At 40.5% G+C, this 27,826-nt stretch overlaps 1 protein-coding gene across 4 annotated transcripts; it reads right to left on the bottom strand.

Annotated features, from left to right (window-relative positions):
- Positions 1-8,397: 8,397 nt before the first annotated feature.
- On the bottom strand, positions 8,398-26,916 carry PRKRA (protein activator of interferon induced protein kinase EIF2AK2). 4 transcript variants are annotated; one of them, XM_032768505.2, is made up of 8 exons: positions 26,808-26,916; positions 23,454-23,623; positions 18,274-18,355; positions 17,309-17,387; positions 15,072-15,189; positions 12,504-12,601; positions 11,100-11,274; positions 8,398-9,404 (listed from the first exon to the last, which is right to left on the bottom strand). In XM_032768505.2, the coding sequence occupies exons 1-8, from the start codon at positions 26,870-26,872 to the stop codon at positions 9,247-9,249; spliced, it is 945 nt and encodes a 314-aa protein (XP_032624396.1). In that variant the 5' UTR covers positions 26,873-26,916; the 3' UTR covers positions 8,398-9,246. The 4 variants fall into 4 exon arrangements, with proteins under 4 accessions (XP_032624396.1, XP_074926180.1, XP_074926179.1 ...); XM_075070079.1 differs by lacking the exon at positions 26,808-26,916 and adding an exon at positions 17,686-17,713 and having other exon boundaries at positions 23,476-23,561; XM_075070078.1 differs by lacking the exons at positions 23,454-23,623; positions 26,808-26,916 and adding an exon at positions 17,686-17,713 and having other exon boundaries at positions 18,274-20,105.
- Between the last annotated feature and the right edge of the window lie 910 nt (positions 26,917-27,826).

Here is a 27,826-nt window from a genome sequence, read left to right as displayed (position 1 = left end):
ATTTTGTCATATGCAGTCAGTCAAAACCCAGTTTTTTAGTCAAACTCTATGTATAATATGGAAAATGGTGGTGGCGTAATGGGTGGTAACATGTTGCTCAGGAACAAAGCTTCAGGCTGATGAATGGCTTGAGTCAGCTCCTTCAGAACAATCCATCAGTTGTTGAGACAGGTCAGTTGGGATGACCCAGAACTTATTTTGTCATGTATAGCCAGTGAAAGTCTACTGCCTTATTCAAACTTTATGACAATGTGGAAGTGGAGTGGGGGTGTGAATATGGCAGCATATTGTACAGCAATAAAGCTTTGCGTCAGCCAGTTATATGTCCCCACTCCTTCCGAACACTCTGTCACACATTTTGTCTTGTGCTGTCAGTGAAAACGCAGCTTTACAAAAAGGAAGTAGAGTGGGGGTGCAATATTTGGTGGCATATTGCACAGAAACGAAGCTACGGGTTGGCGAGTTGCACATTCTAGCGCCTTGCAGAATAGTTTGATCACTGGGACGTATCAAATGGGGTGACCCGAAACTTATTTGGTCACATACAGTAAGTTAAATCTTAGCTCCTTATTTATTTAATTAGTAAATAATCATTAAAATTTTTATCACATTCAATCAAATTAAGTGAATGAAATTTCAACAAAAATTAATCTTACACTGATGTATTTTTAAATAATTTTTTGGCTTTTGAATAAGGAACTGGGAACGATGAACAAGGAGCTGGTACCACAAATAAGAAACTGGTAATAAGGAACCAACTTCAGCCTCGTAACTCTTCAGGTGTATTTATCTACAGTGTCTGCCATTGTGCAACTGATACAAGACAGACTAAGCAACTGGATCCAAGCTCTAATCTTTGATTTCAAGGTAATTTGTTAGTCTCTGTTAGTCTATAAGGTGCCACAGGATTCTCTGCTGCTTTCAAAGCATTAAGAATTGCTTTTGGGTAACTGAAATGCCAGCTGCATGAGTTGTTTAGTATAACTTACAAGAACAGACATGAACAAGATTTGCTGTGATAACACATACAAAATTAAGTTCTTTCTTTTTCTCAAGCCTTTCTCTGATCTTAGTTAATACATAATAAACTGAGATTGCACCACCATTAGTAACAAGTATCTTTTTGACCTATTCCTATAGTATGAGTGAGTTTATAGATTGAGACAGTTGTCAGTATAATTGCCTGTGTCTGGAAACTGTAAAACTTCTAGATGGTTGGGTATTCTGAGATTAATGGAAACTGAGCATAAAAGTCACTCAAAAACTCCTTGGAAAAACTACAGTCTAGCAGGGGAAGTATCACATGATTTATATTTTGAACTGAATGTGGACAGTCTGTTTTACTCAAAGTCTACTAAAAATCTCTATAATTTTTATCTTCAAAAATAATCTTTAATCTATACTGTGCTTTTCTATCTCTGAATGCTTTAAAATGTTGATGACATGGTATTTATAGAGTGCACTAAGTGCAGTAGCAATTCACAGACAAGAAGACAAGTCCCATATCCTAAGTGTTGTATGTTTATATAAAGGGTAGCTTTATACAGTATTTATAATGGATGAATAGACATTATAAGCATGTTACAGAGATGAATAATGTGTTATAGAGTCCCTCTACAGATGAGCTTAAAACTACCACAAGTGTTAATTAGCCTGTTATAAACAATCATTTGGACTAGTAAAACATCTTTTAATTTATTAACCTGTTATAAACTAATTATAAATTATTCCTTAATATAAAGTGACCATGTTGCATATAGCTATGTAATCACTCCTCAGCTATTCATAGGTGTGCACTTCTGGGGTGGAAGGAAGCAGCTCTTTAGCAGAACAGCAAAACTATTTAGAACAGAAAATGATGCCTATCCTATCTGACTGAAACCACAGAGGCAATTTTTAATAGGTCAGATGTAGTTATCCAAGTTAGAACTTGGTTAGGACACTAGCACTAACAACTCTATTCTTACAAAAATTGTGATGAACCTTCAATGACCACTGAATATTAGGACATCTGGTTTACATATCATCCAAAAATCTTCACCCTCAGTGCATCCCATACACTGGTTCAGTACTTTCTGATAGGCAGGAGTGTTATTACGGGTATAGCACCACAGCTTTCCAAAGAGGTTTCCTTTCCAGTTGAAGACCAAGTCAAACCATATTATGGTATCAAAATCTGAAGAACTTGCAGTCCAAGGTACTATGATGGAGACAACACTGCAGGCACTTTTTCTGCTTCTTCAGGCCTGAGTGTTACAGCTGTGAGTTAGTGACTCTACCAACTGTGTATCTCGTCTGCTTCTGAGATCTTAATAATGGTCATAGCATCAATCACTTGTTCCAAGTGTACAAATAAAACTGTGATTAGAAGACATAACTCTTCAGTATGAATATTATGGATATGTCTACAAACCTATTGCCTATAGCCTCTTCCAAATTAGAAAAATCCGTAATCTCAAGAGTGGGGACAAGACCCAAAACAGCTTGGAAACCAAGTTACAAATGGAGATACCTTTGCCCTCAGAAGGCACAAAATAACTTAAAACTACACTAGATAATTAACACATACAAACGTAGACTACTAACCTCATTCAGCAAAAGAAAAAAAAATCAGATCTGGAGTTAATTCCAATGAGTGATCAGAGTGAACGTGCACCATGAGATAAAAGGAATACCCGTGATCTCCCACTCCTGAGGAGTACTGTAGTATCCCTGATTGCTACAAATATAGAGGCCCTATTGAAAGAGAAGTATTAATAAACTGCACATCCAGCTTCCTTCAGGAGAACTGATAAAATGCTTAAATTCCATGGCTTCACCAGTTTTCCTGTGTGGCATTTTAACACCAACACAGGAGAGAAAAACCTTTTTAAAAATAGGATTATTATAGTAAAGATATAAGCATTGGCAGGAGGATTCAAGTGCCTGAAAATACTTAATTTTTTTTAATGGATCATATCATAGGTTCATGGATATCCCTGTAAGTCTTTCCTGAAATACTCAATGGGGAAAGGCTGGCATCAATGACAGAGGTCATATAGAACAAGGACACACTTCACCCTTCTTCATCTCTGGCATTTAAGTGGAACCACATCTTGAAATAAGCTGCAAACCACAGACAACAGAATGATCCAGAAAACGTGTCTCTTCATGATTAATGACTGTGCTGATAGAATCACTAATATATTCTGTGGTTGGTACGTGCTTCAGTGCCCTTACATTCCCTGTGCCTAAGTAGGAGACATTCCCTGTACCTAAGTAGGAGAAGTCATGAAACTATCTAATGGAAAAACAAAGGTTTGAGCTCCAGCGTAGTTATGTTAGGTACTGAATTAGCTCTTTGGATTTCCTACCACAGGAAGGTGGACACCAGATCTAAAAATGTTTTAGTTTGTGGGAGGAACCGGGAATTCAGAACAAAGATGCTCATTGGCCCAGGTCCTCAAAGGCATTTTGGTGCCTAATTCCCACTCCAGTTACTGGAAGTTAAGAGCTTAATACCTTTGAGATCTGGATCACAAGATATTTGAACTAGGGCTGTCGATTAATCGCAGTTAATTCACATGATTAACTCAAAAAAATTAATAGTGATTAATTGCACTGTTAAACAGTAGAATACCAATTGAAATTTATTAAATATTTTTTGGATCTTTGTCTGCATTTTTAAATATATTGATTTCAATTACAACACAGAATACACAGTGTATAGTGCTCATTTTATATTATTATTACAAATATTTTCACTGTAAAAATAACAAACAAAAGAAATAGTATTTTTCATTTCATCTCATCCAAGTACTGTAGTGCAATCTCTTTATTGTGAAAGTGTAACTTACAAATGTAGATTTTTTTTTGGTTACATAACTGAACTCAAAAACAAAACAATGTAAAACTTTAGCACCTACAAGTCCACTCACCTACAAGTCTTACTTCTTGTTCAGTCACTCTAAGAGAAACTCATTTGTTTATATTTATGGGAGATAATGCTAGCCGCTTATTTACAATGTCACCTGAAAGTGAGAACAGGCATTCATATGGCAATTTTGTAGCTGGCATTGCAAGATTTTATTTGCCAGATATGCTAAACATTGGTATGCTCCTTCATGCTTTGACCACTATTCCAGAGGACATGCTTCTATGCTGACGATGCTCGTTAAAAAATGTGTTAATTAAATTAGTGACTGAACTCTCTGAGGGATAATTGTATGTCCCCTGCTGTTTTACCCACATTCTGCCATGTATTTCATGTTATAGCCGTCTCAGACGATGACCCAGCACATGTTCATTTTAAGAACACTTTCACTGCAGATTTCACAAAACGCAAAGAAGGTACCAATGTGAGATTTCTAAAGAGAGCTATAGCACTCGACCCAAGATTTAAGAATCTGAAGTGCCTTCCAAAATCTGAGAGGGATGAGGTAGGGAACATGCTTTCAGAAGTCTTAAAAGAGCAACACTCTGATGTGGAAACTACAGAACCCGAACCACCAAAAAAGAAAATCAACCTTCTGCTGGTGGCATCTGACTCAGATGATGAAAAAGAACACGTGTCAGTCTGCACTGCTTTGTATTGTTATCAAGCAGAACCAGTCATCAGCATGGACGCGTGTCTGGTGGTTGAAGCGTGAAGGGACATATGAATCTTTAGCGCATCTGGCACGTAAATATCTTGCAATGCTGGCTATAACAGTGCCATGTGAATGCCCATTCTTACTTTCAGGTGACATTGAAAACAAGAAGAGGAACGCATTATTTCCTGCAAATGTAAACAAACTTGGTTGTCTGAAGGATTGACTGAACAAGAAATAGGACTGAGTGGACTTTGTTTTGTTTTGAATGCAGTTTTTTTTGTACATAATTCTATGTCATGATAAGGAGATTGCACTACAGTACCTGTATTAGGTGAATTGAAAAATACTATTTCTTGTTTTTTACAGTGCAAATATTTGTAATAAAAAATAAAATGAGCATTGTACATTTTGTATTGTGTTGTAATTGAAATAAATATTTGAAGATGTAGAAAACAGCCAAAATATTTAAATAAATGGTATTCTATTATTAACAGTGATTAATTGTGCGATTAATAATTTTTTAATCACGATTAATTTTTTAAATCGCTTGACAGCCCTAATTTGAACAGATAAATGGCTTATTCCTTACACAGCTATGGATCTACTGTACCTAGAACTCTGCACCCTTATATAGATTTATATTTATTGTAAATCCCATACTGCAAAAAGTTGTATCTAATTTTCAAACCTGTAACTTTTCAGACCTTTATTTTCAAATATGACAACACACAATTTTAATTGAGATGTATATGTAAGTCACATTTGACCTTTTGAGGTTTGTAGCTGCTAAAAAATATTTTAGTGTAGTTTGACAGAGTGAACTGTCACATGGAGGAAACAAAACCTGGGTAGCTGTAGGTGGTCCATCTGGATTCAATCAACCATAATCCTCTCAGAGGCTGCTGGGGTCTTTGGCTTATACAAGGTAGACCCAGCTAGAGTGGGAGTGTGTATTTTTTTGCTTCTTGAAAGATAGCTTCATTAAAGCTGGATGTGCGGAGCCTGATAAATAGCCCAGGAAGGTTACAGCGGAGCCTTGGAGCAGAAAGGAACAGAGAACTGGAGAATGACAGACTCTTGGAGAGGAAGGTATTGTACCAAGGAAAGTTTGGGTACAGGCTGGGTCTGCCTCCCTTTAAAGACTTGAATGTTGGGGTTCCTGAAAGGGGAAAAAGGGTCTTAATTGCACTTGAGAAACATGGAACAAGCAGCACTTTTGGAATCTGGGATTAAAAGTAAAATGAGTGTTTAAACTTTGATAAAAATAAATACTAATACACCTGTGTTTTAGGTACTATTACATTCTCTGGCTTCCTTCCCTCTTCTATCCCTTCCCCCTCCCCATTTCTGCGATGGTTAAATCACCCTAGGCCAGCAGCCAATAATCTGGTGCTAGGTAGCTAAATGATTAGTTGTAACAATCTGTAAATGATTTAGTTCTTTAGTGTAGATGGGCTTTTACTGTCCTGACACTAACCTGATGGAAACAATTTTGCTTTATAATTTTTTTAAGCCTATACAAGAGGCATGAAGATTTACACAACTGCTTTTAAAATGAAAAGGTCTTTACATGTTTTGTGAATTTAAATACAAACAAGCAATCTGTTTCAATCCTCTCCCTTGATGTGGCTGCTACAGTCTGTGTTACTGATACTGTGTAGCCAGTGCCCTCATCTGACCATTCAAGATACTGCATACAAAATTAAGGCAAGTACACCTCTACCTTGATATAACGCAACCCGCTATAACATGAATGTGGATATAACGCAGTAAAGCAGTGCTCGGGGGTGCGGGGTGCGCACTCCAGCAGATCAAAGCAAGTTCGATATAATGTGGTTTCACCTATAACGCGGTAAGAGTCTTTGCTCCCGAGAACAGCGTTATATCGGGGTAGAGGTGTATTGAGGACAAATTACTAGGGCCATTTCACACAATTTTGCCAGTGCCAGCTCTATTAATGTAATTTATTATTATTATAAAAACTTATTCTAGGAAACACCTCAACCTAGTAGTATTTTCAGTTGTGTGTGGATGCCCTCTGAATAGAGAGGCTGGTCTTTGAGGGAGTGCATATAAAACTGCCACCAGAATACTCTATCATTGGTCTCCTGTTTTTTTTCTTCTTTTTCTTTTCAATATTAATGATCTTGCTGGAGAAGGCAAGTATGGAAGAAGTAGAGGGGAGCTAATGGTGCAACTTGTTTTCCCTTCCCACCTATCCAATTGATACCCCTATTCCACAGCTGAGAGACATGGAAGGAGGGGTGGAAGGTGGCTGAGCTCTGCCAGATAACCTATACCCAGAAGCCGAAGAGCAAACCAAGCAATTCACTTGCATAGACTCCTCAATACAATGCAACCTCCCTCCCCTGAAGTACTTATAATAAAGCTGTAGCTTTTAATATATGGATTGCTGTGTAACAGTCACGTTGTAACACAGGACGTCATGGCACAAGACTCACCCTCTTCTGCCTAAATATTATTACATGGGATGTTCAGCAAATGGAGGATCACAATCTGTTCTGAGACCCATGCAATACATAACAGCAAAGATATTAGAAAAACTCTAACAAACTCTTGTTTCCTTGCTTTATAAGCCTAAAAAGTGTATTGTATCAGTAACATTAACTTCCAGCCAGAGTACCTGAAATAAGTGTACATATTTTTCAAATGGAATCTTTCAACCAAATTGGATTGCTATTTGCTTCAATTAAAAACCAGTTTATTTATAAACAGGAAAATGTATTAAAAATTAGGCTTTTAAGTATAGCTTTTCTGAATGGCTAAAAAACCAGGCATATATTCCCTCTCCTTGTACTGAATAGCGGCATTCTGATTGCCTATCACTCTACTGTCACAACTGGTTACATCTGCATTTATTGGTGTAATAAATACATTCCCCAAATACAGGACTGTTAACATGTATCCTTAGGGCTGCCGACTTTTTACTGGCACAAAACTGAACACCCTAGCCCCGCCTCTTCCCTGAGGCTCCACCCCCACTCACTACATTCCCCCTCCCTCAGTGGCTTGCTCTCCCCCATCCTCACTCACTTTCAGTGGGCTAGGGCAGGGAGTTAGTATGTTGGAGAGGGCTCTAAATGGGTGAGGGCTCTGAGGTGGGAACAGAAATGAGGGGTGCAGGAGGGGGCTCTGGATGAGGGGCTTGGGGTGCAGAAGCGGGCTCCAGGCAGGAGCAGAGGGATTCAGAATATGGGAGGGGGCTGCAGGTTGGGGTGTGGGTGGGATGAGGGCTCTGGGTTGGGGGTGTTTGGGGTGGAAGGGGCTTGGGGTTGGGACATGGGCTTACCTCCGGCAGCTCCTGGTCAGTGGCGCAGCAGAAGGCCTAAGGCAGGCTTCCTGCCTGTCCTGGGGCACCGCACTGCACCCCAGAAGTGCCCAGCAGGTCCGGCTCCTGGGCGGGGGGGTGGGGTGGGGAGACAGGATTCTCCCTGGGACATGCTGCTCTCGCCCACAGGCGCTGCCCCCCAGCACCCATCGGCCGGTTCCCGGCCAATGGGAGTGCAGAGCCAGTGCTCAGGGCCGGGTCAGCGCACAGAACCCCATGTTCCCCTCAGGAGCCGGATATGCTGGATGCTTTTGGGGCACACCGCAGTGCCCCAGGACAGGTAGGGACTAGCCTGTCTTGGCTCCGTTGCTCTGCAGCACCGACCGGACTATTGACAGTCCAGTCGGCGGTGGTGACCGGAGCTGCCAGGGTCCCTTTTCAACCAGGTGTTCTGATTGAAAACTGGACACCTGGTCACCCTGTGTATCCAACTTCTTGGAATGTGTGACTGAATTAGTAAAATAAGAGAAATACCAGTTACAGGAGTTAACCTTAATTTATTAAAGAAAAGAACAGCTAATGACATTTATAGATATCTTTAATAAAAGAGAGCAGTGATGTTGCTATAACCATTACATTGCTTTCAAGTTCCAATCTCAGATAATGGGTTTAAAAGGCCACCATTCACACACAGTAAAAATAAAATAAAATGGGAACATTCATAAAAGACCATGCCCACCTTTTATAGTTCAGTGGTTGTGCATTGGCCTTCTACACCCAGGGTTGAGAGTTCAATCCTTGAGGGGGCCATTTGGGGATTTAATTAAGGATTGGTCCTGCTTTGATCAGGGGGTTGGACTAGATGACCTACTGAGGTCCCTTCCAACCATGATATTCTATGATACTAAAGTATATAATCAAAAATAGCAACAGAATATGCTCTTCAGAGGGCAGCCCCTGCAAAGAACAGACAATCCCCAACTCACATTGAAAACTATGGTGTTTGGGTGGGTACTCAGAACACTGTAGGATTGGTCTTCCTATAGCTACCATCTTTGATGTCTGTATTTTCTAACTTTGGTATCAAATTTATAATTCTCCCTACAGGTTTTCCATAAGGGAGCACTTATGCTTCAGTAAGTATGTAAGCAGTAATTTAATGTCCTCATTGCTTTACAATACTGAGAGCTAAATACAGTAAACCAATCCAAAATGAAAACCTTATGATTGACTCATTTCAAAGCAATGCATAATTAAAATGGTGTTTGTGGAGTGACTTAAAAATAGCCCAAAATTAATTTGAACTACATATATGGGAAAACATCCAACTTTGGAAATATCTTTTAAGTTAAATCTTTATCAGAAGATTTTTTTTCTATTTCAAGTTTATTTTCTTCCAGCCATGATCTTTAAATATTGTAATGCATTGTGAGCAGCATCGTTGTGAGTATTGCCCCAAGTAATCCCAGTACCATGGCAAACTGTGACTGGATTGGTTGAGAGTTCAGCAAGACATTGGTACTGTCCATTCACGCTCATCTCTTCTGAAATTATATAAGCAAAAAAGGATTAGCTCAACATTATGCCTTGTATAAGTTACTGCACAAGTTCCCTTGTTACCTCCCAATTTTTCCAAGTGACATGTATTAAAATCACGTATACAACCACACTGTGACTTTTAGTCACTTACTACACAGAATTAATTTCCAAAACACTTATGGAAAGTTTATGAAGGATAAGGACAGAAATGTTGACTATACTCTTGAATGATCCATCCAGCTCTTTCTATTCCGCTGTGCAGCATGTATAGTTATTTTGGTAATAATGCTGGAAAGAATGATGGGAAATATTATCAACTATGTAGGTGTCGAACTAACTTTTAGAATGTGCTAGATACTTGTAAATTAGTTACTAGAGATCAAAGCTAACACTTTTGTACCATCATAATTTCTTATTAATCAGGACATCTCTATTTGGAGGGTTAAAAATAATATGTACACTGCCAAGAGTCTGTATAGTCCAGACTGCATATACAGTACTTTTTTCATCTTAATGCAATAAAAAATGAGAGGTATTAACTACCATACAAGATTGTATCTGCTTTTCCTAGTTGCAAGGTTGTGTCACAGCTCAAGTGGTGGTAACACGAGGGAGAACATGAGATTTAAAAAGAGAAATAAGAATCAGAATAAGAGAATGGAAGAGAAAATTTACAATTCCAGCTAGATTGACCAAACTTCTGAAATCATAGTAAGTGGGGATGTGGAAGTCTTTGGCTCTTATGTTCATAGCCATAAATATGGCTCACTGTTTGTCACTGAGGTCATGGATTCTGTGATTTTCCACAATCGCCATGACTTCTGCGAGGGCCAGTGCGGCTGACCCTCAAACATGTGGCCCGGGGACCAGCTGGTCAGGTAGCCCTGGGTCAGCCACCCCAGTTGCTGCTGGAGTGGCCCCATAGCCAGCTGCACAGACCACTCCTCAGGTGGCCCCGAGCAGCTAGCCCCAGGGACTGCCTGAGTAGCAGCCGGAGCGGCTGGCCCCAGAGACTGCCTGAGCAGCGGTCCCTCGGTGGCCAGTGCAGCTGCTGCTGGAGGCAGTGCCCAGCCAGTCGCTGCAGCCACTTCGCTGAGCGGCCCTAGCAGTGGTGCCTGGGCAGCCGGAATAGCTGCTTCTCCAGGCACCCCCAGGTAGTGGTGCCCGGGCAGCTGGTGCAGTTGCTGCCGGCAGCAGCCCCCTGGAGTAACTGCCCCTGAGCTTTCCTCCCTAAAAGCTCTCCCTGAAGATGCCCCCAGCCCCAGCAGCAGTCCTGGAGCCCCCCAGCAGTGACCCCCTTAAGATTTAGTCACAGGTATTTTTAGTAAAAATCATGGACAGGTCATGGTCCTGTGAATTTTTGACCTGTCCATGACTATCTCCTAAAAATACCCATGACTACATCATAGCTTTAGCCATAAATAATGGCAAAATCTAGGCTTGGATACCTCTGTAGTTATAATAATTTAGGCTCCAATCAGACTCATGTGGGCAAACCATGAATTCAGTGGAGCTGCAAGTGAGTGCAGCCTCCACCCACATATATCAATTGCAGGCTTAGAGCCTTAAGGCAAAGTTTTCCTTATGCTGTATGAGCAGAGCTCCCATTTTAACATCACTGCATGTTTTGCTTAAGTGTGGATCAGAGAGGAAGAATGTATCATTCATGTATTACAATGTTAACACACCAAAAGTCATACCTATATTCAAATATGTTATAACAAAACCTTGTTCTTCTGCAACTTCTCCAAGCAGTTGGACATAGTTTGTGTTGGGAATACTGAGTGGACTTCTCTTCAGCAAGGTAATTTTTTCTTCTGATGAGTTCCTTAAGGCATCCCATGTGCATCCTAAATTATTTCCCGCTTCATTTCCCTGAAAACATTTGAAGAGGGTTTAGATTTGTTTTGACATATTAATAAAATGATGTTCAGCAACAAAAAAAAAACCATGCAATATACACTTATCTACAAAAACGCAGAAAATGCAAACTTCCACATAGCACCTTTATATAGTGTCTCAGTGAGTCTTAGCTTTTCTGTTCAACTGCCCCAGTGATGGAATGGTGCCTGGCTGCCCACTACCCTATTCCTTATGCTATGCTTTGGCCTGATTACAACTCTCTTACTTTCTGCCTGTGTTCTCCCCGTCTCTCATTCTTTATTTTTCATTTTTCCCCTGTATTTGCTCCTCTTCTCCTCACAAACACAGTTGGTGCCTTCTCCCTCTTTTCAGTCAACCTCAATTCTCCACTCCTTGTAAACTGGTCTGGCCCTGTGTTCTATGCCTCTTGCACGGCTGCTTCCTCCACAGTGCCTGTTACAAGAGAGTGTGCAGACAATACTGTTGAATGAAGTGATGTATATTGCTGCTTGGAAAAAGCAAAGCATATGCAGCAGCCAGCAGTGGCTGCCTGATGGCCTCCTTGATACCCTAGATATGCCATGCAAATTTAGTGTGAACAAACCTAATATATCCCAGAAGGTACACTTTAATAGAGCATCTTGTCTTGTATTTTTATTATGTTTCCCAATCACTTAATTGGGCAAATACTTATATTTCACCAGCATGTGTTGTCTGTGTCAAGGTATTATAATTGTAGTAAGCAAACAGATTCTAAAACACTAATCACTTATTTTACTTTTTGCACTTTATTCCCCCCTCTCACTTTTTCAGATGCCCTGCTCCCAGAACTCCCTTATGTTACTGGTCAAATAAAAATTATCCCTGTTTGATAGTCTTTGTCATAATGTCAAATGAGGGTATCTACAAACAACGTAGCTCTTTTCCTCCCTCCTGTGTGTGCCATTCCTTCCCTCTGTTTTATTAAATAGGAGGATGGGTTATTTGAAGCCAATTAATAAGATTAGCACAGAGAAAAATCCTACTTTTAATGGTGGCTGTCCTTATATAGTCTCTTGCACCAATGTCATATTAATAATCTGATGCAAATTTGGATGATAGCCCAGAGCTTTTGGGTCCATCTAGAAATAGGAACATGGTGTATAACTTTGTGATAATGAAAATGTCTGACCATATTTTGTTTTGTCATTGAATTGCCTGACAACATTTATGGCACTTATGCTGCTCTGCCCATTACTTACTAAGGAAATATTGATGCTATCTGGAGGGAAACTGTGGAATTTGGCAAGAAATTTTTCAGCAGCATTTCGTTTTGCTAGTTTCTTAGATGTCCCAGTCCCTGCATAAAGAAACAAAACCAAAGAGTATTAACAAGAGAAAAATGCACTGAGGTGGACTTAGTGGCTCAGAGGACTGATAATTCTCTGTAGGTTGCTGGTTCAAATTTACCACAAACAGTAAGAAATAAGTTGTTACTATCTGACTGCTGTTTGAAGGCTTATGTGAAATAAACTGACTTCAATCCTGTTGCTAGTGGACTAGCATTGGGGGTACACTGCTGCAACACTGAGTTCCTGAATTACTACAGCTTGTTGATTATTCAATCTGTAGATAAGCAGAATTTGGTCTTTAGATGTGTTTGGGTTCCACAAATAGATTCATTATTATAAAACATTTTAAATAATATCTTGACACAAACACTCTTGCAGCTTACTCTTACTCACATTTTCCTTCTTTTGAAAGAATCGTAATACAACTGAAAGGTACTTAGTTGAAAGAACTGAAGCCTTCTGTTTATACTCAGAACAGGCAGAAGATGTGAAATTGTGCAAGTTCTCACATTGTTCTTCCAGAATAACTCAGTTCTAAACTGAAGGGATCACCTCCTGTAGTGAAAGAACACTTCAGTCTGTAAGTCCAGTTAATCCTGGGACACTCTGCTAAGACTGGTTTCAGAGTAGCAGCCATGTTAGTCTGTATCCGCAAAAAGAACAGGCGTACTTGTGGCACCTTAGAGACTAACAAATTTTAAGGTGCCACAAGTACTCCTGTTCTTTCTGCTAAGACTGCCAATATTGGTGCTAGTTAATAATTGCAATGGTAGTGGTTTTGTGATGGAGGACACCTGTTCACTAAGAACTAGACTAAAATCAACTCACTTCATGTAGACCACCAAAGAGACATCAGATAGCAACATTTTAATCATTAGCCACCTGTTCTGGGGTTAAATGGGTGACCCAAATCATTGAGCAATCCACCTGACTTGAATTCAACCTGCAAGTCTCCCTGTAAATGCAATGTTGTTAACCACTGATGGTTACAGGTATTCAGAGTTCCTAGAGAATTTGTCTGATCTAGTCTTATGAAGTACACTAAGGAAACAGGATTTAGAATGTATTTTACAGTAATTTAAAGAGCAGGATTCTCCCGTAGTCTCCATTAAAAGTAAGTAAACCTCCAATTTCTCAGCTGTAAGAAAACACATTAAGCATTTAAAAACTTAGGCCCAGATGGTTATTTGCCTCTATCATTACTACTGAGCTTCAAAGCTGGAGGTTAATACCTGTTCTGAGGAGGAAGATTTAGGGCTTGTCTACACTACCCGCTGGGTCAGCAGGCAGCGATTGATCCAGCAGAGGTCAATTTATCACGTCTACTATAGATGCAATAAATCGACTGCTGAGCGCTCTTCCATTGACTCCAGTACTCCACCAGAATGACAAGCGCAAGTGGAGTTGATGGGAGAGAGTCAGCTGTTGACTTATTGCAGCAAAGACACTGCGGTAAGTAGATCTAAGTACATTGACTTCAGCTACGCTATTCATGTAGCTGAAGTTGCGTATCTTAGATCTACCCTGCACAGAAGTGTAGACAAGTCCACTGTGTCTTGCACTAAGTATTTCAAACTGCTGCTTCTCCTCACCAATCCCTTTCTATAATTTCTGAAAGCCTAAATTTTATATCAGAATGTCACTAAGTACAACCAGGGAGTCCTCCCCTCCACCAAAAAATTCCAAAACTATCTAATTTGAAGATGGGTTATTTGCAGCTAACCAAATGCTGGTCACTAGGTTGGAAAGGCTGGTCAAGAATCACTTTTGTGCAAATTCTGTACTTATAACTCTAGAGTTTACAAGGGAGTTAAGTGCCAATGCAAAATTTTTGCAGGTTATCCAACATACACAATGCATGAATGTCATTCATCAAATACTTGTTTAAATAAAACTACTATGTATTTGCATTGTCTGTTGCTAACTTCAGATGGAATATTTTACTTCAATACACTGTGGAGGTATCATTCAACAACTTCTATTGCACTGAGAAATGTTTTAGATGCAATGTTTTAAATAGCTTGATTAAAAGTTATGTGCAAATGCTATTTAGGATATCTGTGCAATGCATTCGCACATTCTCTTGCCAATTTTGAGGAAATAGGAAAGAACTGTCATGCAGAATATCACTTATCCTAATATTTAAAAGCACTGCAAGTCTGCATTTTAAAATTTAACCCCATAACTTCCAGCATTTTCAAGTTAAATAATGGCACACTTTTTAAAATGCTCTATTCCTTAATGTTAGGGAACTGAAAATGTATCCTCACTGTCCAAATGCTAATAGCAAATATTTTAAGTGTGCCAATGATGCATTTTGTATGTCATGAATCTGCTTTAAAAAAGGTACAATATTAATGTTTTTAAATAAAAAGGCTGGGAGGGGGAACACTCACAATTAATTAGGGACTGTTATGGAAACTGACCACATTCTAAATTTGCTACATTTTGTGTTGATTTAAAAATATATATATATACCAGTTTCTACAAATGTTTCTATTCTGCAAGTCATTGTAAACTCCCGCTTGTGAGGAGGCCCCGACTCATGCGCAAGTGAATATTCAGGAAGTCTCCATCCCTTCTGAACAGCCAGTTCCTAAAGAAACAGATGTTAGACCTGACTAACAGAAAAAATTCTGCTTTGGTCTGTCTCTAAACATCTCTTTCAAACAGCTACCATCTTTGCTTAGCAAAACTCATTGGTCCATTTTTAAAAACACATTTACCACCATAACACTGAAAATATTTCAGTAATAGCTTGAAGAGCACAATATATTGATGTGGGAAAACACAAGGATATAAGTTACCTAAAATGACACATTTACCAGAAGTCAAAGCAGAGATGGGGTCAAACAGAAAAGACTGTTCTGATATTTGCAAATACTAGTAGCATACGTAAAAGCCCTCCAAACACTAGTAAGTTACATTTTAAAGAGCTGTGTTAGCCTAAAACCCTATCTAAAAATGAAAGGACATAGGGTGGTTTTGTAGGGTGTTGATCCTGAGCCCTCACTCTTCAGGCTGGCAGGGTTTGGAATGCCATGTAAGAGAGAGAGGGACGTGGTCCTGTTCAGGAAAGTTTAAAAACCAGCTTCAATTTCAGCTGTTTAGTCAAACTTGAAACTTTAAGCCTTGAATAAGTGCCAATTCCTCCTTTAATTGTTCTGAGCTATTAAATTCAATTCTTTTAATTTTTCATATTTTTAATATGACTATCCAACTTATAGTACCGATTTGGCAAGGCCAGCCTGCTTAAAACAGAGAATCAATTAACAAAACTAGTGACGGTGAACATATCACATCATGCAATACTGTACCCACAGCATTAAAATAAAAACATAGGAGTAGAAAAAACACAATCCTAGTCTTGTTGGCAGTGAGTTTTCTTCTTTTTGACCTGGTAGTGAGACATGCCTTCCAACTAAAGTTTCTATGTTATATCTCTTGAAGAGCAGAATGGTACCTAAATGGAATTTTTTAAAGGAGATGAAAGGGATGTGAGTATGTAAGAGAGGGAGAAACACCTTGACTAGATTTAAGTTTTTTAAAAGCAATGGTCATGAAATGTGGCTTCAAGGACTTATTCTTTAATGAAAACTGTTGTTAAGGGAAGTGGTGTCTTAAGCTAAGCTTTCTGTACCATCTACCTTAAATATGTCTCTGGAAAAAAATTAAACAAGAAGCAGCCAAATCTCATGTCCAGCAGGAGACGTTCAGTTTTTGATTCTTACTTACAACTAGTCATTTGTGAACAATGAGATTCTTCAGAGCATGCAAGTAAACTTAGGTCAAAACACTGCAGTTTCCTTTAATATGAAGCCCCTTCAAAGTCAATGGGACTATTTGTGCTTAAAGCACATACAAAACTGTCTTCAAGGTTGGGTGTCTGGGCTCAATCCACAAAGTACTGAGCACTCTAGCCCCAATCCAGCAAGGCATCTGTGGGTGAGTGCTTCCCTGGATTGGAGGCAGAGTGCACAGCACTCTGTTTAGACCTCAAGGGTTCATCCTACAGTGTTAAAACTTTAGCACTTAATGCATGTGTGTATTAACTGTGATACTAAATGTTTCATATGAAAATGTCAAACAAAGCAGACATGAAACATTATTTAAATGGGCAGATTTCTGTACTTAATCTGTTCTTCTTCTTCCATAAACACTCTAAATTTCAGAAATACAGAACACCTTACATTCATCAGAACACGTGAAAAATAATCCTCTAAATATGTTGTCTATGGGTCTCCAATTTCAACCAGCTTTGTGAACATTTTAAAGAAAATCTTAAAGGAAGCCAAATGTTCATGTCTATACCTGTTTACACCATGTTTTTATTTTGACAGTGTTAACTGGACTTAAACATAATTATAATAGTAAAGTTAGTTGCAAACATATTTCATATTCTCACTACAGCTGGCTCTCTACATGCTTTCCCCGCAGTGAACACAATTAGTGCTTGCTCTTTTCTGACCTGTACTACTTGCTCTGGGCTGTCTATGCTGCCTTCTGTAACTTAAAAAAATAAAATAAAAAAAAAAGTTCAAATGAGTTCAAAAAGTAGCTGCTAGTTTAGTGTAAATAATGCCTGACAAGTCTAAGAACCAGAATAGATTTTAAATTCAGGCTTATCCAATATTCATTTTTTTGTAAGGAACATTTTACACACAGCTGAACTATTTGCAATGATGGTCTTAAAATGCAAAAAAGTTACATCTTACCTGTAATGTACCTATAGGATTGGTTTGATTTTGTGGTTGCTTTGGAGAATCTGGAACTATGGAGTCTGGCACTGAAAGACTAAAATAGTTTAACTTTTTTTTTTAAACTGACAATTTTAAGTTAAAACTGCTGAAGACATAAATTAGGCACTAATCTATTAACAACCTAGGGTCTCAATCCTCAAAACTCTAACGCATACACTTAATTTTACACATGTGAGTAGTCACATTGAAATCTTTGCATGATTAGCATCCAAGGCTAAATCTCCATCTTCTCAGATGCGGAAAACACTATATCGTAATTATATGAGACCTAAAATTTTAGAGCCAGATACACCTAATATTAATGTGTCCCCTGGCAACTTGTGGATACTTACTTTAAACATGTCTTTCTGTCCTCCATGGCTGGGGTAGGGAGCAGAGGGAATCACACAAACAGCAGATTGACCAGTTATACAGAGAAAATAGTAAAAACTGAATATATATGAGGTGCCTTCAATTATTGTTATACTATAATCATGTAATTTGTATATGTTTAACAGCTTCAAGTTACACAGTACACCATCTTGCAAAAGAAGTAGCATCTGAAAAAAGACATTAGTCCTATTTCATCTTAGACAGTTTCATTAGGAAAATAATGAAATATAAGAATCCAGATTACAGAAAAAGTAACAGTGGGTATTCACCCATGAAAGCTCATGTTCCAATACGTCTGTTAGTCTATAAGATGCCACGGGACTCTTTGCTGCTTTTACAGATCCAGACTAACACGGCTACCTCTCTGATTATAAAGTTTGAGAGAGTGTCAGTTTTTAGAGTTAAATTAGAAAAAAAACTTTCCTCAGAAAGAAACGGGTGAACTGATTGTTTGTTTGGGTTTTTTTGGTGTTCAGAGCTTCTTTTAATGCCATATTTAGATCGGCAGTGTCATTTTGTGCAGTACAATACAGCCACTCCTAACTCACCCAATACTTGGATTTCCTTCTAAAATGTTCAAGGCAGCTTCTGCAGCTCTGTGTTTTGCAATCTTCTTGCTATGACCTTCACCTGTATTAAAATAGACAATCTGATATCCCTAAAGCATGACAGCATGTGACCAATGACAGCCGTGTTAAATTGTTATAACAGGTAACAGCCCTGTCTGGAATCTCTATAGCATTATGTGATGTAGCCCCACCCCTGACATGCTCCCTCTTGCCCTTACACTGGGGTTTGAGATGGGGTCCTCAAAAGGCAGGCTTGGGTGGCTTTCTCTATAGTGCCTTTGCTGAGGGAATATAGGGTGGGTTATATAGTAGCAGAGGAAGACATGGGGAGGATGGGGGCATAAAGAGCGGCATTCTATATAACCAAAACAGAACACTCCTCCAGAATCTGGAATTGAACCCAGAAGTCCTGAGTCTCTGTATCCCTCTGTTGTCAGCAAATACCTAGCTCTGAAACTCACTGGCACTGTGTTTTTCATCTCCCCCTAGTGGTAGTCCACACAAAATGACAGCATGCAGTATTATTACTATCAGTTGCTGCATTACCTCAAGTACTTTAGTCTGAACCCTGCTGATGAACTATGTTCTATGTTACAGAATGTCTTAAGTCTCTTTTTAAAAAAAAACCAAAAAACCTTGTCTATGACATCCAAAGAAACTATACTCAAACTTTAAGGTTGCAAAGTCAAGTATGCAAAAGTCAGGAAACATCAAGCTTAAGGTAGCTTGTGCATCCTTAATTCTGCAATCATGTGCATGTGCATTAACATATGCACATGGTCACACGCCCCCCCCCGCCCCCCCAACAGAAACGCTGCCTCATTCAGTGCACTGCATAGATCTGCTTGGGGGATGAATCAGGGCTGTGTAATAATGGAGGCTGTTTGTAGCAGAAGCTGGAAAGTGTGTACCTATTGTGATTGCTGGGAGATGGCAGACCTAAGCCTGCCCTCAGCTAAAGGCTCTGCCCCTTAGCCGGCGGCAGGGGAAACTAGTAAACCTGGGCCCCAAGTGAATACTGGGGACAACAAATGAAAAAACAGGGATGGGAGTGAAGGTCAAACAGTGAAAATCAGGGAACTGGATGAGGACATGAACAGAGAACCCAGACAGTGCCCACTGCTACTCAATGGCATCTAAGGAGTCAGTGGACACTGCCCAGAGCAGTGGCTCTCAACCTTTCCAGACTACTGTACTGCTTTCAGAAGTCTGTCTTGTGTACCCCCAAGTGTCACGTCACTTAAACACTACTTGCTTACAAAAATCAGACATCAAAATACAAAAGGGTCACAGCACACTATTACTGAAAAATTGCTAATGCTTTTTATGTAGCATGTTGTAAAACTAGGCAAATATCTAGATGAGCTGATGTACCCCCTGGAAGATCTGTGTGTACCCTGGGCTTAGAATCACTGGCCCAGAGGAACTCTGCTTGGAGACATGACTTTGCACAGGATTGGAAATAGGCCCCACAGTTGCAGAGCCCTGCCCAGCTTCTTCCTCCTGGTATGTTGGATGGCAGTATTGCCAGCACTAGGAGGTTGATAAGGAGGTTTTGCAACATTGTGGGGCCACGGATAGGGTGTGCAAGGATCAGGAGGTGTGAGGGAAAAGTGCAGTCAGAACCTCTGTAACTCATTCTGGAGGAGCCAGGAGACAGGCTTCAAACTGACACACTGTACGTTGATGTGTGCCAGGATCTTCCGCTCACTGCAGACAGGACAGGTGTTGAGGGAGTTCATGAAGTGCCCCAGCTACATGCCCATGCTTATGGCTTCATGGAGGAGTCATCAACTGATATCCCTCGTGGGCCGTGAACCAGAATGGAATATATGATGGACCATGAGGTTACCTCCCCTCTTCAGGTGGCAGCAGGTCCCACCACTTAGTGTTAGGGAGGTGGGCTGGGGGGCGACACAAGGGCAATGAAGTGGATAGTATGAAACACAAGTGTCTACAGATGTTTCCTTGGTGGTTTGGAGGTGATACAGCTAGATGTCATTCAGTCAGCTCAGGCTGGGTGTCTGGGGTGACATGGGGCAGGTGTCCAATGTCTAATTCTGGAGGGCCAGAGGTGAGCAGTGGGTGGAGAGCACCTAGCTATAGGACCCACTCCAGGAAAGAGAGAGAGAAGTGGGAGGCAAGGCTGCCCTCACCTCCTGGAGCATATGACTGAGGACACACAGGGTAGACAATCCCTGGCTGGCTGAGCACACGGGGTCCACTCAGTCTCTCTGATGATAGTCTAGGTGCTTTCTCATTCTGGTGGCACCAACCTCCTGGGAATTGTGTGTAATGAATGAGACAGGGACTGCAAGAAGAGAGAGGATGTTCTCCTGGTTATTCATGTTGAATGCCATCCCAGAGAACTAGATTCTATTCCTGCCTCTCTCACTATTCCTTCAGGCTGCTGGGCAAGTCACAAACTAAAATTTTCCAAAGGGAGCCACTAATTGTATGTTCCTCATTTTTGAGTGCCCAACCTGAGACTCCTGGGGCTGGATCTGCAGAAGTCTGAGCACTCACAACTGAAGTCAATAGGGACTGTGCTTTGAATATACAGTGTGTCAAAAATGCAAAGTGCTCCGAAATATCAGGCCTTAGACATCTCAAGCTGAGCATCCAAAATTAGTGGACACTCTTGTAATCTTGACCTTAAACTTTTTGCGACTCAGTTCTGTTATCTGTGAAATGAGGATAATATGACTACATAATTTCATGAGTGTTCTGAAGATCAATTCATTGTTTAAGAAGCATTCAGTTACCGTGGTGAAAGGATGATAGAAACACCCAAGAAGAAACTAATAACTTCTTATTTGGTGCATGGCTTAAATGGTATGTATTTAAGACCTGGGGTCACACACTGACGAGGCTACAGATAAATAATGAATAACTATGCTTTCACTGAAGTAGTGATCATATGGAAATATATACTAGAGCATGTAATTTTCATAATGGCTATGTACAAGGGGGACAAATCAAGGATATAGGCAACTTTAATTCTGGAATTTCCTTGGCTTTTGAGTGCTTGACTTTACAACCATAATGTTCTTTTAATGTAGTATTTTTGCATGTAATAATTCTACACTTAGTGCTCTATCATGAAGACAATAGATGTAGTTTATTCCAAACAGATTAATTTAAAATTAGGGCTGTCAAGCAACTAAAAAAATTAATCACGCATTTAAACAATAGAATACCACTTATTTAAATATTTTGGGTGTTTTCTACATTATCAAATATTTCTTTCAGTTACAACACAGAATACAAAGCATACAGTGCTCACTTTATATTTTTTTGATTACAAGTGTTTGCACTGTAAAAAGACAAATGAAATAATATTTTTCAATTCACCTAATACACGTATTGTAATGCAATCTCTTTATCATGAAAATTGAACTTATAAATATAGAATTATGTACAAAAATACTGCATTCAAAAATAAAACAATGTAAAATTTTATAGCCTGCAAGTCCACTCAGTCCTACTTCTTCAGCCAATTGCTCAGACAAACAAGTTTGTTTACATTTGCAGGAGATAATGCTGCCCACTTCTTGGTTACAATGTCACCTGAAAGTCAGAACAGGTGTTCTCATGGCACTGTTGTAGCTGGTGTTGCAAGATATTTACATGCCAGATGCGCATGCTTCAACCACCATTCCATGGGACATAACGTCCATGTTGATGACAGGTTCTGCTTGAAAACCATCCAAAGCAGTGTCGACCAATGCACGTTCATTATATATGCCACCAGCAGAAGGTTGATTTTCTGTTTTGGTGGTTCGGGTTCTGTAGTTTCCACATCAGAGTGTTGCTCTTTTAAGACTTCTGACAGCATGCTCCCTACCTCATCCCTCTCAGATTTTGGAAGGCACTTCAGATTCTTAAATCTTGGGTCGAGTGCTGTAGTTCTCTTTGGAAATCTCACATTGGTACCTTCTTTGCATTTTGTGACATCTGCAGTGAAAGTATTCTTAAAATGAACAACATGTGCTGGGTCATCCTCCAAGACTGCTATAACATGAAATATATGGCAGAATGTGGGTAAAACAGAGCAGGGGACATACAATTCTCCCCTAAGGAGTTCAGTCAGAAATTTAATTAACACTCTTTTTTAAACACATGTCACCAGTATGGAAGCATGTGTCCTGGGATGGTGGCCGAAGCATGAAGGAGCATACAAATGTTTAGCATATCTGGCACATAAATACCTTGCAATGCTGACTACAAAAGTGCCATGCAAATGCCTGTTGTCACTTTCTGGTGACACTGTAAGTAAGAAGAGGGCAACATTATATCCTGTAAATGTAAACAAACTTGTTTGTCTTAGCAATTGGCAGAACAAGAAGTAGGACTGAGTGGACTTGTAGCCTCTGAAGTTTTACATTGTTTTGTTTTTGAGTGCAGTTATGTAACAAAAAAATCTACATTTGAAAGTTGCACTTTCAGGACAAAGACTGTACTACAGTACTTGGAAGAGGTGAACTGAAAAATACTATTTCTTCTGTTTATCATTTTTACAGTGTGAATATTTGTAATTAAAATATACACTCTGATTTCAATTACAACACAGAATACAAGATATACATGAAAATGTAGAAAAAACATCGAAAATATTTAATAAATTTCAATTGGTAGTCTCTCGTTTAACAGTGCAGTTAAAACTGTGATGAATTGCTATTATTTAATTGGGATTAATTTTTTTTAGTTAATCACATGAGTTAACTGCGATTAATCAACAGTCCTATTTAGGTTAGGTTTTCCAGAATCCTCAAGTTAGCAGGCAGCTCTTGGAGATTTTCCCTTCAGCCAGTGAACATTCTTACTTAGCCAAGGTAATATTTATCTTTGTCTTTTTACTGTATTTTCTGAAAATATCAAATCAGAATTAACAGCCTAAAACTGCACTGTTTTAATGTTTAGTTTATTCACATGTGAAACTCAAAGTTTAAAAACTTGCTTTTTAGGCAAAGCTATTGAAGTTTGGCAAGTACTGGAAGGACCAAAAGCAAAGCATATTAACCTATTAAATAAATGAAATGGTCAAATCATAACTTTTTTTTGTTGTTTTCATTGGAAAATACATTGGAAATAATGTAAAGGTTTTTTTTCTTAAACCACTGCCAATAACCATACCAAAGGGTAGCAACATTACAGACCTGTGCCCGTTATTTCACCTACTGTGACTTTAAAGGTGAAACTTGGAAGATGTACTTGTCCTTCAGCCTTCTCAAACTTGTACTCAGGAGTGATACCAGCCTTCGTGCCATATTCATGTAACAACTGAATTGGTGTTTTCCCTGGTTTGGCAACAATCATTTCCGCCAAGCTGCAAAGAAAAGAATAAGATTTCCCGATGAATAATTTACAAACGGGAATAATTTAGAAGGGAAAACTGTATTTAAAGCTGGTTAAAAAAAATATGAATTTTATGATTTTTTTTCACTGAAACACTGAAGAAATAATTTTACTACTTGGCTTTTGTGGCACTTTTCATCCACAGATCTCAAAGCACTTTTACAAAAAAGGACAAGCATCGTTACATTGGGATGGGGAGACCAAGTTATAGGGAAGCAAAGTACTCGTCCAAGGTCCCATGGTAGACCAAGATAGAACCCAAGTTTACTGAGTCCCAATTCACTAGGCCAATATCTCCCAAATTTCCATTTTTTTTTAAAATCAGCTCTAGCTACTGTAAAAGGATAAAATTACCAATCCCCTCCCCCTCGCCCCCCAATCTGGATGAGGAAAAAATAGTTTAATGAATTCTCAGTGTGTAGGGCCTGGCATCCATTCATATATGTGAAGTTTATTGCAGCACAGAAGGAAACAAGAACAGAGATGTAAATAGGTGGAAAAGCTATTCAGAGGTCTGAGCTTAAACTTGTTTAAAAATGCCCAATAAGAGGCTGTAGAGATGGGCACATCAAAACTAGAACAGCAAGAAAAGAAGAGTATTTTAGCTGCAGCAGAGAAAGGGAAAAGATTGCAGTGGTTCTCAAACTTTTTGTATTTACAACCCCTTTCACACAGCAAGCCTCTGAGTGTGACCCCTTTTATAAAATAAAAAGTGTTTTTAATTAACACTTTTAAAGTGATATTTGTATGTTTGTTAATATCACTTTTCACAGCAGACTTACTAGCGCAGACTTCACAGCGGACTTGTTAGCTAGCTGAGAGGTATATACTTGCAGCCCCCACATAACCACCTTGCAACCCCCTGAGGGGTCATGACCCCCAGTTTTGAGAACTTTTGTGATTAGAGGAAAAACAGGTAGGTCACAACATGATCAAGCCAAGCTAAACTAAGGCATGTGTGTATTTAGCATTTGGGGGACAGAAAAGTTAATTTACAAACTGTTGTGGAGGAAAAAGCAACAGGATTTGGCAAAAGCTTTTGGCAAAAAGAAGGGACAGAATTAGAGGGATATGTTGAAAACAAAAAAACCGTGCAGTTTCTCAGATTTACAAGACTTTTCTATCTTAATACCCAATAGGCCGGGCAACAAGTATTTAAAGCCAAGCACATGTATGATTTTTTGCATCAGGAGGACCTACATGCATTTGCAGACTATTCAGAACTACCAGCTCTACATTGTAAAGCAAATTTAGTGCACAAAGAATACCATATTGACAAATCAGCAGACTAGTCACAGCACTATTATAGTATCAGTAGTGAAAGTGCAAAATTCTCTTTGGAGTGCCATCCTCTGTACCTCAGCCCTCTTCTAAAGAGTCTGCCTAAAATGAGAAGCACACACAGACTTTGTGAGGATTCAATATGCTGAAATTGACAACAAGAATGTCATTTTGTTTCATTTTGTAATAGGGACACCTATCAACAAAAAATCAGATGGACTCCAATTAGTTTACACAGGTCTCTGAATTTTGGTTACTACTGAACCCCACTGGATTCAAATCACTGACCTCCTTGTGAAAGGCTCTCATTACCTGTACTTCAAGGCAGCTTGTCATAGTCCATTCAAGTTATGAAAAATCAAACTGATCTTACTAAATGACGAAAGAAAAATTATTTTATGCTGAAAGCCTGCACTGACAATTAATGGGGGAGGGAAAGTGATTTTCAGCTGGAAGCTGTATGCTATGAAACCAGAATACAAATTAGGCAACAAACACTTAATACAGGATCAGTCTTAAACACAGCAATAACGAATCAGTTATATAATGTGATAGAATACAAATGCCAGATTTTTGTATGCAACTGTTCTATTAGCAGATAGGAATAGGGGAAAGAAAATATTTGCAAAATAACATTATGTTACAAGTAACTAACACTGTCTTCTGAACACCAAGACAACTGGGAGTGGTTTCAGTTACACCATGGACAAGTGGTTTGGATACGGAAAAGCACTTAATAATTCTCCACAGCAAAGGAACAATCATTGTTGAGGAGGATCTGAAGGTGACAGGTCCATAGTGGACTGAGCTTGCACCCATCTCAAAACTTATCAGGTTCAAAAGTTAACGGTATCTGGATAGCTGTCCTTCAACAAAAGCCTAGCTATTTCAGGAACTGGTGTGTTAGGCAGGACTATTCACATGCTTAAGGTCAAACACATGAGTTTGTAAGATCATGGTATACAAACACTGTCCTTGTCTGGCTTGGAACTTAACCTGGACTTCTTTTCCCCTTTCCGACATTATTTATTTTGCTACACCACTAGGATGACAGAACATTATGCTCCTGGAAGTATCATGAAACAAGTTCCTGAGCATTTGTCAAAATGTACCATGGCACTGTTTTAAAGATGGGCTGTTAGGGACCTAAATATTTCTGAGGATCAGGATCTTTCTTGCCAGGGAGGCGATTACTGTCGGACTACCTATAAGTCCAGCACTTCTGGTTTGAACTGGACAGGGTGCATGAAGGAAGTGGGCCATGTTTAACAGCTGTCACATTCTACCATGAAGGTGGCTCCTTTTCAGGGATGCTGAGTCCTGCTTCTAACCGCTAAGAGCGTTAACTTTAACTTTACACTGACACGACTGAGAGGTGTTTTCAACGGAGAGCTGAATGTAAGGCCCATTGAGCCTGCCTCTGACTGCATCACTCTGCCTCCGAGGGCAAGGGACGGAGCCTCGGCGGCGGGCGGGCGGGCCGAGCGCCGGCTGGTGCAGCAGCTACACTCGCAGCCCCGGTGGCTGCGCTCAGAGTAGGCGGCGGTAAAGGCCCCGCGCCGGCTCAGAGCGCGGGACAAAACCAGGCCGAAGGCCGGGACGCAGCTGGCGGCTCTCAGGGGCCGACCGGGCTCACGCCGGGCAATCCGCGGGCAGAGGGGAGCGGCGGCGGCCTCAGACAGGGACCAGCGTTTTCCCCGCTCGCTCCGCTGCGAACCGTGGCAGCTGGGCCCAGCGAAAATAGCGCAGGGGCACGAGCCCGGCCGGTCCCAGCCCCGCAGGCAGCAATTGGCCGCAGCCGCTCGCGCACCTCCGATGAGTGGGGAGCGGGGGAGGGCTCCCTGATTACCCACAATGCCCTACTGCGCCCTGACCTGTGGGGCTTGTCCTGCGCCTCCGGGCTCTGCTGGGTCGCGGCCGGGTAGGTCTCTTGAGACATTGCCGGGCCGGCCGCCTCCGCCTCCCAGCAAAGCGCGCCCCCTAGGGGCGTGTTGTGGGGGCGGGGCCGCCTGCCTTTCCTGCTCGGCACAGGCCTCCTTCCTGCTGCTGCGGGGCTCGGGACCCGCCGGGGAGGCGACAGTCCTTTCTGCCCTCCGCGGAGCGGCACTGTGGGGCCGGAGAAGATGGGCCCGGCCCTCGCCCAGCGCACCCTGTATGGCCTGGCCTGGCCTGACGAGTGATGCACAAATCCCTCCCGCCCCAGGAATCCCGGTGGGGAGGGGAATGCGCCCCCTCCCCCCAGGAACACAGCCATGGGGCAGAGAGGGAAGCCCTATATTCCCCCTCTGTCAGCCCCAGCACAGGCCACTCTCCACTCATGTATATGAACACTCTTAAAGCCTAGCAAAATCCGGTGTGCCGCTCTGTGGTGGAGTACACCCCAGTGTTTACTCTAGGGCTACTAATTTTGGTTGGATGTTATTCCTGGAGATTTCATCACATGGCATAAATCTTTAATTCTTGGAGACTCCAGGCTAATCCTGGAGGGTTGGCAACCCTAATTTACCCCTACACTATTGTAGTAATCTTTATACAAAATATATCCTGTAAGCTATCACTTGAAAATCCATAACTTGCTGTTTAGTAATGTTCTGGTGAATTATGCATGGCAACATTGTATGGGAAGTTTCTAAGACATCCTGTAATCATGTGGTTGTTATTAACCCAGGTTCCAAACCCCACAGTCTGTCCAAACAGATATTGGCAAATTGGTCTGTCCTAAACAAAGGACTGTGTGCTTGCTTTAATTTGCATTTAAGCAGTGAACAGAGTCATCAAGCAGGAAGGGAAGATGAAGTTCAAACAGGGGAAAAGACCACCAGGGAATAGTTTTCCTGGTAGACTCTTTATCTCCTGGGTCTTAGCTGGAAATGTTAAGAGGGGAACTGAAAAT

The sequence above is a fragment of the Chelonoidis abingdonii genome, chromosome 10 (assembly GCF_003597395.2).
Source record: "Chelonoidis abingdonii isolate Lonesome George chromosome 10, CheloAbing_2.0, whole genome shotgun sequence".
NCBI lineage: Eukaryota > Metazoa > Chordata > Testudines > Testudinidae > Chelonoidis > Chelonoidis abingdonii.
This window is presented reverse-complemented; position numbering and strand designations above follow the sequence as displayed.

What these genes read in the sequence shown, in the direction of transcription:
- PRKRA (XM_032768505.2), bottom strand. Translation starts at nt 26,872, where the DNA reads ATGTCTCAAGAGACCTACCCGGCCGCGACCCAGCAGAGCCCGGAGGCG. An exon ending in AGAAACATTTGTAGAAACTG is followed by an intron (nt 12,602 to 15,071) that starts GTATATATATAT and finishes TTCTTTATGCAG; the next exon opens with GGACTGGGACATCTAAGAAA. An exon ending in TATAACATATTTGAATATAG is followed by an intron (nt 9,405 to 11,099) that starts GTATGACTTTTG and finishes ATATAATTTCAG; the next exon opens with AAGAGATGAGCGTGAATGGA.